This window comes from Toxorhynchites rutilus, chromosome 3 (assembly GCF_029784135.1).
Source record: "Toxorhynchites rutilus septentrionalis strain SRP chromosome 3, ASM2978413v1, whole genome shotgun sequence".
NCBI lineage: Eukaryota > Metazoa > Arthropoda > Insecta > Diptera > Culicidae > Toxorhynchites > Toxorhynchites rutilus.
In genome coordinates, this window is record NC_073746.1 from 261,844,845 (window position 1) to 261,858,150 (window position 13,306).

Sequence of the window (13,306 nt, forward strand, 5' to 3'; positions counted from 1 at the left end):
ATAACGACTCAAACAAAATCGAGATTTCAAAATCAAAGTTTGATTTTCTATTGTGCTAAGTTATTTCTAACAAATATCGGACGAATAATGATTAATACGGCATTTAATGAACGAACAATCCTACATAACATCCCACACTTTTTATACTTACTTTGACATATCCCTCCACTGTACAAAAGAGTGAGTGAACTGCTCAAAAGAACTAGTTCACTTGAGTGAACGGTTGGTCACTGAACGGTTCTTTAAAGTGAACTGTTTTGCCCACCTCTAGAACGAAGTACTGAACATTTCGTGCCCTATACGGCTATTTTATACGGTGAATTCTATTGTTGCATTCTTGCTCGGGTATTCTGGGATATTTGCTATAAACAATAGAGCTTTGTTTTATAGCAATACGAATTTTTTGACAATGTCCAATATCTTTCTCAAAACGTCTTGTCAGTTCTACTGGTATTGTTTTGATTCTTTTGTTGAGGTAAGTTATTTGTTTTTTCAATAAAACTTTTGATTTTTATTCGTTCTTTTTCAGTTAAGATAGCAACTAAATACGAGTTTGAGAGGAGATTGAACACAGATTATTAAATATTAATCAAGAAAATTAAGGCAGGAAGGTAAAAGATATAAGCAAATTCATTTTTGAAACTGCTAACTGACAGGTAGAAAAGCCATAGAAGCCTAGCCCGCATAAATTGGGAAATTTTATCAAGAAACTAAACGTGAGTAGTTCATTATTTTCCATAGCAAAGACCTGAAAACAAAAGAATTGTTAATATAAATGCCATATACGAAGTTCATTCCAACTCGACTGGACTTTGGCAGCAACATCTTAGACTGCAGTGAAACCTTGTATATAGACATTGGTCATTCAAGCAACATTGCATACTTGAAATCATTAAAAAATTATACTACTTTTTGGAAAGGGTCAAAAAAATTTCTTAATTTTTTGCATAAATTTATAACTTAAAAACTGTAATACCTTCAAAATTCTGATCGAAGGATGGAATGAAGGAAATTGTTTAAATTTTCATAGAGAAATACCAATACGCTAAAGAATATTTTTTCAATTGAATTTTTTTTTCAAAAACATATATTTTTCAACAAGTCACTCATGCATCGTTAGATGTGCACTTTTTCTAACAACACCTTTTTCATGTTTTTTGAAAAAAAAAACATAATTAAAAAAAATCCCAATTTTCTATAAAATTAAGATAGCCATATAGTGGATTCGACAATGTTTTAAATCTTATTAACTTTTGTCTTATTTGAACTTTTGTTGAACATGTGAACTTTCTATCTTTTATAGTTTCTGAAATATATGGCATGTTTGTATGGAGAATCCAAAAAAAAATTATGTTTCACTCTTAACATTTTTGTGTAAATAGAAAATCAATAGAAAAATGTTTGCAGAACATGTACATCGCTATAATCTATACATAAAAAATTTACGAGTTCAATATTAATAGTTGTTGGGTACCTGACCACCTTCGACAACTCAATTAAATTACAGGCACCCAACACTGCACGGGAAATCCATTTCGCCTACACGAATTCCAATTGCCGTCGGCAGGAACAACAATTAAATCAAACTGCGTTTACGCAGCACCAACGGCAACAACACTCAGCGAACAACCAGCACGAATATTCTTCCCGTAAATAATACACTAGCTGGTATTTAATTACACGTTTAATCTAACCATATAACATATATTCACAATATTACAATTTACAATTCAAACATAAAATGATCACCGACATAGTTCGACATATAATATTATCACTAAACGTATTCTGTGGCGGTCGATCTTGATCTGTCTGCGCTCCGTAGAATTACAATTTCTGCTGTTCTGCTGCTATTGTTCCGCTGGGCGATGTTCGGCTCCGACAGAGTGGTGAGTTCCGATCTCCAGTTTTGATTTCACCTTATCACGTTTTCTGGTCGGCTCGCACAGGAGAGAAAAGTATCGACGGCGCTTTACGCAACAATACTTGCGTTCTCGCTCCCACTGGTTGATGTCCATAACTACAACTAATACCGTTAGTTGATCCCGGTTTGTTTATGCATCCTCTTTTGTTGGAAATCAGCTGATGAGGTTCATTGCGGGGTCATTGATTGCAAATTGCATACGTAAACAACACTTTTCTTCCAGGGTTGTAGCAAGGGTGTTTTGTTAGTCGCCAACAATAGTAATTCAAAAAATCATGAAAAAGTTGTTCCAAAAATTCTTTTTCCGCAAGAGCGCCCATCTTCCGATGTATGCTGAGATTTGTCGAATAAAAAATTGAAAAAACTATAAATTTCCAAAAAAAATTATCCATACACTATGAGACCTACAAAATGTTGGTTAAAGAATGAATTGTAGATAATTATTTGAGTTTTCATTAAATAATATCGAACAAATTTAAAAAATAAATAATTGAAATAAATAAATAAAATAATAAAAATAAATGAATATTAATTTTTCCTCTTTCCTTTTTTTTTTAGCTCTTTTATAGTCAGCTTTTCGCTTTTTCATGTTTTTTTTATTGAAAAATTACTATTAATTTCCAACTCGTAACAATTATATGTATAAACTATCGCGATGTACATGTTCAGGATTTTTTTCCTATTTAGAAACATGTCAAGAACATGTCAAACGCAAAAATTTACACAAAAAGAGTAGAATATTATTTTTTGGGAGTTGGAGACTCCTGAAATATATATCAGAAACTATAAAAGATAGTAAGTTGTGGTCTTCGACAAAAAATCATATTTGAATAAGATCATCGTCGCGTCAAATGTCGAACGAATAATTTATTCAATGTTATTCATAGTGTTGCCACCTACAACAGTTCTAAATTACAATGCCCTCTTTCGAATCAGCATGATTAAAATCAGTTCTAAATTTTTGATAATTCAATGAAAATCATTTTTCACGATTTTTTAATGACTTCAAGAAAACTTGTTACACTTTTACATACAATATTCATTTGATACGGAAAATTTGATTTTCAATCATTATTCCGTTCCTGAAGATGTGTTTATTTTTCCCGTCGCAGAGAAAACGTAATTTTATACACCGAAGAAGTGTGTTTCTAACGTTGCTAATTTGTTCTGCAGTTCTGCAGCATCTTATACTTTTGTTTTATACTTACCATTATAAAAATTAAATTCATTACTCGTGTAAAATTACATGTACTTTTTACTTTCCGTTTTATTTATTTTATTTCATGTAAAATTCAAAACTGTCAAATTCAGCTTCGATGTCCCGAATTGTATGGGAGAATAATTGACGTAACGTGATGTGACTTGACGTAAACGTGACGTGGATATTGTATGTGAATCGCACTTATATCGTTATTTTGACTTTAAATAAAATTAGGATTAGTTATATTTTTTTTCAAAGAAAACATGAAAAAACTGTTGATAGAAAAAAAACCTTTTACCTCTAAAAGTGCCCATCTTCTGATGCATGGGTGACTTATTAGAAATTGTAATGACTATTCACATAATTTTCTTGAGAATTTAAAAAAAATAGTTTTTCACAAAAACTCCTGGGACGAGTTGGCATGAAATTCGTCAATAGCAATAAAATCCGACAACGGACCTGATCACGAACGTCACTTCACTGTGAAAAAGCAAAGTATGTAGAATAGAAAGTATCTGCTTTGTTCAAGTAGTGGTAGGCAAAAAAAAGCAAAAATATTAATAAACCATCGATCGAATTCATGTTAATTCGAACATTTTTTTTTAAATTGTCACACAAGAACTGTCTCAAAATTTGTTTCGAAATAATGAGATAGCAGTTTACTTAATTATTTTGAAAATTAAAAACAGTGAAGTAAAAAACATAAAAACAGTAAATAAACAGTATTATGAACATAATGCAAAAACCGGTGAACAAATGTGTGGAGAGTGTGCAGTGTCGTTCCCGGTAATTGGTAATATGATGAAAGATTAAGTCCCACACTGCTGATTTTTTGTCTTTCATTATAGCATCCATCAAGAGTCAACACGACGCTTTCATTGGTTTCGGTTCGGAGTGTTCAGCCGTAGTGAGCCCACTTGAAGGGACCAAAATGGCGTTTTTGGAAACGAGAAAAACTTTTCCTCCATCCCGGGTCATATTCCGAAGTGATTGCAAATTAATATTTTGCACTTTTACAAAAAGAAGTGGAGTAAAGTGAAAGTATAAAATTGGAATTGCGTGTGAAACTGTTTGAATTATGTGCCAAATGTTATGCTACTATTCAAAATTATTCTGCTCCGGCATCGCGGGACATTTTGCTGAAGTAAAAAAACTGTTCAGTATGAAATCGAAAAAACATCACATAAAACCTTAAATAAATGCGGTAAACTATCGTGTTTATCGTCGGCTCGACTTGCGATTTTGTCACTTTTTATGGTTTTTAGAACTTTTAAAATCAAGAAAAAATGTTAAAAAGCTTCAGATATTCGAATAAATTGAGGAGTTCTTATTACTAACTACTTTGTGTGTGTAACACATGCTCTCTCCGTGTGTATACAAAGGAAATTTCCCTTACCTTCTATTCTACGTACTTTGGTGAAAACGAAGTAAAGTGTACATAACCTTGTATACAAATCATTTCGTTTTCATCGTGAAGTGACGTTCGTGATCAGGCCCAATGTTATACCTACCTGAGATATAGTGATCCTGAAAATTTTCATACTTACCTGAGACGTAGTTGACCTGAAAAATTGAAACTTACCTAATATAGCTTTCATTGTAATGACGACAATGAATCTAACGACAATGATCTACGTATTCTAGGGATATTTTTAACCTAGAATTGTAATAAAGTCATGAAATCGGAAACGGCGAAAAATTTCTCACAATGATCATATTAAGTTAGATTTACAGTGTACTATTACCACAATTACCAATCAGGTTTGAATCAAAAGCGTAAGCAAAAAACGCTTACTTTGGTGGAGAAAGTTAAAATCATCAAGGAGTTTGAGAAAGGGGGATGTACTCACGAATCGCTTGCTCAAAAATATGGCGTAGGATCATCATCCGTGTCGAGATTCATTCAACAAAAAGATGACCTACGAGCAAAGATGGAACAGTATAGAGAACACGGAGTTAACAGCAGGAAGACGATGAAAACGCAAAACTTCCCATTGATGGAAGAATCCGTATATGTGTGGATTTTGCAACAGCGAGAGGCCAACATAATCGTCACTTCCGTGGTTCTGCGGGTCAAAGCGGAGTTACTTTTCCGAGAAATCCAGAAACGTGGACATTATGTGAACCAAAAATTTTCATTCTCGGATGACTGGATGCGTAGATTCAAAGAACGATTCGGTCTGCATGTCAAGCGGGTTGCGGGAGAAAAAGCTTCTGCTGACGTGGATGCTTACATAAAATTTAAGGAAATATTAGCATCAAAAATAACAGAAACAGGACTTCAAAAGTCGCAAGTGTACAATGCAGACGAATCGGCAATTTTCGTAAAGCTGCTTGCGTCACGAAGTCTGGCACTTTCCAGCGAGAAAAATGTTTACGGTCGGAAACTAAATAAAATGCAATACACATTTATGCCATGTAGCAACATCGACGGTTCAAACAAATTAAAACTAATGTTTATCGGAACCGCTGCAAAGCCACGATCATTTCCGACCAAAGAACTGCTCCCGGTGTCATATTACAATTCAAAAAAAGCATGGATGACGCGAGAGCTTTTCCGGGAGTGGTTCTTTAACGAATTTGTACCTGCAGTAAGAAAGTTTTCCGGCGAAAAGAGCTTAGAACCGAAGGCTCTCCTGGTACTGGACAACTGCACGGCCCACTATACAGGAGGAGACAATTTAATTTCTGATGATGAATTGATCAAGGTGAAAACCTAATTAATCAAAGTGAGAAACTTTACATTACCTCTTTTTCCATACAGCTGATTTATCTACCGCCGAATGTCACATCACAGTGTCAGCCAATGGACCAATCCGTTATCAATGCAATAAAAACCCGGTACAAGCGGAAACTCATGCTGAAACTGGTTCTTGAAAACGAAGAACTCAAGTTTGAGAACCGTCTCAAGAAGATATCTCTGATGCAAAGCATTGATTGGCTGTCTGCTGCTTGGGATGAAATTTCACCAAGCACAATCGAAAATTCCTGGAAAAAGCTCTTGGATCAGTTTCCAGGATATGCGTGGAGTTCTGATACACCAGATGAGTTTCAAGATGATACGAGAGCGCTTGTTTTTGCCATAGATACTCTAACTAACACAACTACAACCGACGAAGATATTAATTTATGGCTAAAACATCAGGTTTACGATGGTGACAACAACCCAACTTGGCTCACCAGTGCGGTCTTTACGGATACGGAGATCATTGATTCCATTTTGCAAGAAAGCGTGGCTCAAGAAAATGACTCTTTCACCGAAGATTCAACAGACAATATTTCCCTCGAGATGTCATCCGGAACTGTGAGTGACATTGCAGAAGAACCAACATTTTCTGATGCCATGAAGTCTATAGATTGCCTACTGAAATTTGTGAAGAACGATGCAGCAGACGTTAGCCGACTTAAAGTGTTGCGCACAAAACTTATTGACATGGAATGGCATAAAAAGAGCATGTGAGCAAGCTATTGTTGTGTTTTGTTATTTTTTATTCGATTTTTGAAATATATTGCTTTAAAATTCTTATTTAATGTAATAATGGTTATTTCTTCCTTTGAAGACGAGTCTGAATCGGTTAAAAATAAATTGCTTCGCTGGGTAACCAGGTAACCAGTAAGCACTAAAAAAGTGTCTCAAATCAGCACTGTATCCACATATTGAATACTGAATAAATGCTTATTACACTCTATAAACCAATATAGGGTGGATATAATGCTGGAAAGGCGAGATATAGGGCTCTTTAAATGCTTCAGTTACAGCCTTAAATAAGCATTATTAAAGCTTACTTACGGCTAACTGAGAACGTCACTTGTGATGGCAGCCTTCACTAAGCAGTTGTATTTGATTCGTTTTTTTCTAGGAAAAAGTCATCAAATCTATCGGGACTCGACAGAAAATTAAAATAAATAATCATGTATTTAATGGGCCCACACAGATTTATTGCAGCCATTTTATGGATGATATTGATATATCATTTATTTAGATTTACGGCCCACTGTTTGGAATGAGAAATAATTGTTATATGAAAATTACCCTACGAGGTTCGAACCGAGGTACTTCTGCAACATGTCTGTTTTTCTGTAATGTCTTTGCTATCTGGACCACTGTTGATACATATAAATGAATGGAAAATAGTCCTATTTCAATAACCGCGCTCAGATACCTGCTCAAAAAGATCATGTATGTGTGGGTCTGGAAAAAATGATAGCATTAAATGTGCTTATAGGGCTTCCATTAATGCCTATTTTCATATGTTTTATCCTAATGTTTGTTAGCATTATATGGTAGCACTAACTGCGCATATCTTATTCTTCTTTAATGGCGTTAACGTTCCCTGTGGAACTTTTGCCGTCTCAACGTGTTCATTAACTAGCGTCATTCATTAATACTTGGTTGAGATTTCGATGCCGAATAACACGCCTTAAATGTACTCTGTAGTGGCAAGCTCTAGAATACGCGTGACCACAGTGCAAGCCGGAAGAATTTTCTTTGACGAAAAATCCCCCGGCCAGAACGGGAATCGAACCCGAACACCCGGCATGATAGTGTGGGACGCTAACCACTCGGCCACGGGTGCACATGCGCATATAAGGCTTTCATTAATGTTTATTTTCATTAATCTTTATATGCATTAATTATGTTGATATAAGGCCTATAAGCATCAAAAAAGCAGATATACTGCCATTTGGTATTAGAGATGCTGAATTAGTGCTATAATAGAGCTATACGTTAATGCTTATGGTTACTTGGGTAATTTCAATTAAGTTTCCATTAGCGATACGGTTGTTTATGTTAACGTTTTATGTGGTTTTTCAACATCGGATTAAAATATTCTCCCCGATAATTTGGTAAACTAGAACGAATCAAGGCGTCCCTGAAACATCATTAGATCATTTTCTTTGGGTGACACAATTCATCCAAATCACAATTAACATCAAACACATATTAAAACGACCGCTACTAAATATATCACTGAGCAGCAGCGGTGGTTCAAAACGGAGCAGATGTGTTCCACTGTTCGTATTGGTGTTTATTCGATTGACTCTTCAATCCCAACGAAAGTGCATTCCTATGCCTATCGATCGTAAAACCATTGGTATGTGCACATGTACTATGTACATTCCGGACCTACTTATGATTCCCTCGAACTAAACGGGATCAAATCTTTCCTTCTAGGTCAAGGTTCAAGCTTTCGTTTTCCTTCTAGGTTAACTTGAAGAGTTTCTGGGAGCCGTTTATGCCAACTTTTTTTATAAATCTTCAGCTGGCCCACTTGATCTATCGCACAAATATTTTGCCAATGAAATTCATCTCGGACCATCGCCAAAAAGTTCATTCGCACCAAGCTCCGATTTTCTGCTTCTCGAATTAATCGATCACATTTTGTATGTTGAAATTTTATTCGATGGAAATAGATGAACAAAAGATAACCTTTTATGTCTTCATTACAAGAACTGAAAATGCAGTCGTATTGCAACTTGATATTAATAAATTGGACGATGGTCCGAAATTCCGAAAGCAGGATCGATGTTGGGCCGATATTCTGGAATATATTTTGACACTTGTATTTACTATTTATATATACTAGAATATACTGATTATTTCTCTCAGTGTATTGATGATCATAGATCCGTGATGCATTGGAGTACCCCTCACCAATGTTGTTGTTTACATTATATTTGACGTTTAACTGATTTTTAACTGGGCTATCGCCCAGTTAGCGAGCGCCCAGTTAAAAAGCAGCTCAGTTAAACAACGCCCAGTTAGCGAACGAGTGCTGTACTGCGGTGTAAAAGCCGTCATGTATCTTAATGTTGCTTTGCGGAGAAAATCTGTACCAATCTGTACTTTTTGACGGAAATCTGTACTCAGTACCGTACAGAATCTGTATCAAAAATAACAAAAAAAATTGCACCTTTCCAGATAAATCTGCACGTGTGGCAACACTGAGTGTGAGTGATCGCAAAATGTACTATTTCAGAGTGCGGTTTAGACTGTAGTGATTACAATCAGGGGTGGCACTGCATATTTCGAAATGAGTAACTCGTTTCGAGAAAATTCGAACTCAAATGGAATTGGTTTTAATATTATGTATCTTTTTCAATGTAATATGTAAGAAATGTAAAATTTTGGGTTCGTAAACTAAGCTATGTCAAAGTGGTCGAAACGAACAAAAATCACTCGATTCGAAATTCGCAATGTCACCCCAGGTATGGGCAAAATCGCGTCGAAATTCGTTCAACAACTCTCATTCACAGATAAAGCTCACCCTTCTAGTCTCCGTTTATGCCTCACTTTATTTGAGACAGAAAACATTCACCTATCTATCATCGCAAAGTTCATTCTCGAGTTGAACGGAAAAATACTGTCTCGATTCCGCTCATCGATTCTCAGAGAATTTTGCATTCCCTCATTTGCCTCTCGGAATGACGTTAGATGGTGATAGAATCAAATTGTAAACTTTTGCTTGAGCCAGCGAGTGTCTCTGCAAAATCATTCGTTTTTCCTCAATCGCCTCAAAAGCCTCAATCGCGGCAGTAAAATACAGGTAGATAGTTGAAATCGAGTTGTTTCCTGTGCACTATTGCAACAACATTTTTTTGTTTCTAGTATGAAACGATCTAAGCCAACGCAAAAGACCATTCTGTTGAGGAATACTGCCTAAGATGATTGAAAATGGGGAGTATATGTTTTAACACCAAACCCACCGATGTTTCATGCATACCTATTCCTACCACAACGAGTCAAGTTACCCTTTATGAATAGTTAGTGAACAATCACTCGATTTGTAAAGTTTTGTAGGAAAACGTGGCATACCATATTTCTCCTTTATATTTCTACATTTTTAGGATTACAATTATTGGCAAAATAATGAAATTACAATTTTTTACACGCAAAATAGCACTGTAGCTTGGAATGGTTACTGTTAGCTCGCTTGGATAGGTAGCAATACAATTAATTCTAATCATTCACCATTCATTTACAAATACAACAAAACATATAAAGCAATAGCAAAAATGTGTAATGCAATGGTTTTGTATCACAACCACACATACAAATCGTTATAATATCATATGAATGTTTGCACGGGTCAAATGATCCGTTGCGGTAGTTAGGGCAAATTACATTACAGATTACATATTTTTCAGTAAAAAAATAACAAGAGAGGAGTAAACACTGAAAAATACATTCGATGTGTGTTTTAAGATAAGTAGTGTTTGCAAATTATGTTGTGACAATGTAATTTGCAAGAAAATTTTGACTAAAAATTCAGAATGGGTCATTTGACCCCTCGTGACAGGTTTAGTGTTAATTTCCATCCTCGCTCACAATTGTTAATTGATTGATGAATATTTCGAAATTGTTTAGTCATAGTAAACCAAGCCTTAAAAATGATTCATTGGTTCAGTCAGAGTAGACCATGTACGTTAGAGTGCCAATGGATGTATGGGAAAAAAGTGACCTTCGAATTTTCAAACATTTTAAAGCCCGTTTGAAAAATCGAGATGCCCATTTTCATTGGCACTCTAATGTACGTATAGGAAACCAAATATCTGTCGGTTTTGGGCATGAAACTTGATGTTTTTTGCAATTATCATACTTCACAGTATTGTCAGAGGGTAACTAACATTACTGGGAACAATACTTCGATTCCCGTTCTGGCCGTGGAATTTTTCGTCAAAGAAATTTCTTCCGGCTTGCGCTGTGGTCACGCGTATTCTAGAACTGCCATTCCAGAATACATTCAAGGCGTTTTATATGGCATAGAAATCTCAACTAAGTACTGGTAAACTTCGATATAACGTACCCTCGTTATAACGTACCCTCGATATAACGTCACTCGATATAACGTACATATTTCCAAAGTGTATAGGAATTTTTTTTTCAGATATAACAATTAATTATCTGTATTGTGATGCTAAACCAAGTTTTGTATATTCAATCAATCTCGAAATACAGCTGGTTTTGTGATTCCGAATTCTAAATGAATCAAACTTTAATCAACAGTACGAAGGGAAACATCATGAGAAAGGCTGGCTTCGTCTTCTGATTGAAGTTATTCATTATCTTTACTAAAACAGCAACACAGTAATGTATGATAGACTACGTTTGTGAGTACTCTATTATGCTTCGATATAACGTACAATTCGATACAACGTACAATTTTGAAAGTGAAATGTACGTTATATCGAAGTTTACCTGTACTACTAATAGAAATGACGCAAGTGATACCTACGTTGAGAAGGCCAAAGTTCCACTGGGAACGTTAGTGCCATCCAAGAAGAAGAAGAAGACAAAGAAGGGAATAACACTGAACAAAAAAAAAGAAACCTTCGAAAATTTCAGAACACTGAATTTAATTTTTTCTCGAAATCAAATGTCCCAAGGTTCGGTCTAATTTAACACCGACCATATGGCCCCATGTGACTTTTCGCTATTTCCGAAACTAAAATTACTGCAAATTACATGCTCACTGCTGAACAAACAGGAATTAAATTTATCCGAAATGTCCCATTTTCCTCCAACATTTTTCTATGAGCGGAGACGAACAAAATAAAATAACGACAGCTCTAATCGGAAAGTCCGCTCTGGGCTACCAGCCTGTTTATAGTCAATAATGATAGAGCAACTTCTATATTTTCGGTTTCAACTATTTTTATTTCATTTTTGTGAACATTCTTAAATATTCGAAGCTTTATAATTTATTCTACTCCTGCATAATATCAAAATACAGCGATGGTTTCAGCTACAGCCCGTGCATGTACGATGTTATTTCGGGTTCTTGATAGAGTTCACACCCACCGCCACAGGTACAACTTTCTCCACTGCTTTCAGAACGTTTTTTCCAACCTTTTCCTGTTACGAAGACACAATAAATAAGCCCGACTGAAGTGGTTGGAGAATAATACTTACAATTTTGTGTCGGATTTTCTTCCATTTGCCGGCTTCTGCTCGACTCGCAAACAGAAATACGATCAAAAGAACGAAGATAAAAAGCCTCTTGAAATTCATCGTGCCCTCCTAATGGTTCAGCGGTAAAAACTCGCAGAAGTTAACTGATGTCCGATGAAAGCAAACAATTTGTTTTTATATCATCGAAATCTTTCTGCTACCCCGATATGCCCCGGGGGTGAATTCCCGATATCACGCGTTGCACCTTATCACACAATCAACGAGCGGCGAACAAGAAACTTGGGAATCACTGTTATCAGCCAAACCAAGTTAATAAAGTTTCTTTTTTTTTCTTTTATTCGCAGAATATGCTCAATCGACGAGCCTTCTCCGAGGTTCTGTATGACGCTCCAAGGACATCCAAGTTGAAAGAAGACGCACGTCAGGTCGAGTTCGTTCGTATCGGTCAAGCACTCAAGCTGGAGGCGATTGTCCGAGGGGATGCTCCCACCAGTATAGCTTCAGCGGGAACCGTGTTCAAACGACCACCCTGGGAGCCACAGTGCTTCTACCCATCGTTTCAACCAAGAAACGATCTTGTTGGCGACAGCTGGGGCCAGGATCAATTGTTTCTGGCGTCAGACGAAGGAACATATCTTATTAAGGAGGACCAAACGCACAGGGTTGTGTTTGATAGGACGCTGTGCGTAAAGCAGCTTAGCGTTGTCGAAGATCATGGTATCATGTTGGTACGGGGTGGGTCAGCTCTACAGAAAGACAGCCACCGTGTGCATGTTTTCAGATTGAATGAATTTGCGGATGACAGGATCGGGCAACGATCGCGGATAGACGTTAAAGATAGGAGGATAGAGAAAACTCGAGGCTGTCATTTGTACGCCATTTCAAGGGCAGGGGAAGCTCACCTGAGAATGGCGGTAGCGGTCGGCAGGAAGCTGTTGATTTTCCAATGGAAGCACACGGCTGCATGGACATCATGGTGCCCAAACAGCGACAACGATACGGTTGAAGGTTTCATGTTTTTGAAAGAGATAACACTGCACGATTTGCCATCCATTATGACGATTCTAGAAGGTTCATGTCCAAATTCGGGCATGTTGATATGCATAGGATTTAAGAATTGTTTTGAAATTGTTTCCGAGCTCACCGGTCACTCAACAAAGTTACACGAAGCAGACTCGAGGAAACAAACCGCTATCCATTTAGTAGCCGCTCTGGATCTGTATGACGGACAGGATACGGAACTGCTACTTTGCTATAACCGTAAATA

General features: G+C 36.4%; 1 protein-coding gene across 10 annotated transcripts in view; it reads left to right on the forward strand.

The window, feature by feature from the left end:
- LOC129779904 (GTPase-activating Rap/Ran-GAP domain-like protein 3) overlaps positions 1-13,306 on the forward strand; it is a 310,243-nt gene that overhangs the window by 288,622 nt on the left and 8,315 nt on the right. For all 10 annotated transcript variants that reach the window (XM_055787678.1, XM_055787676.1, XM_055787671.1 and 7 more), the window contains one exon: positions 12,384-13,299. In XM_055787678.1, coding sequence (XP_055643653.1) covers positions 12,384-13,299 — 916 coding nt within the window. The remainder of the gene's footprint in view (positions 1-12,383; positions 13,300-13,306) is intronic.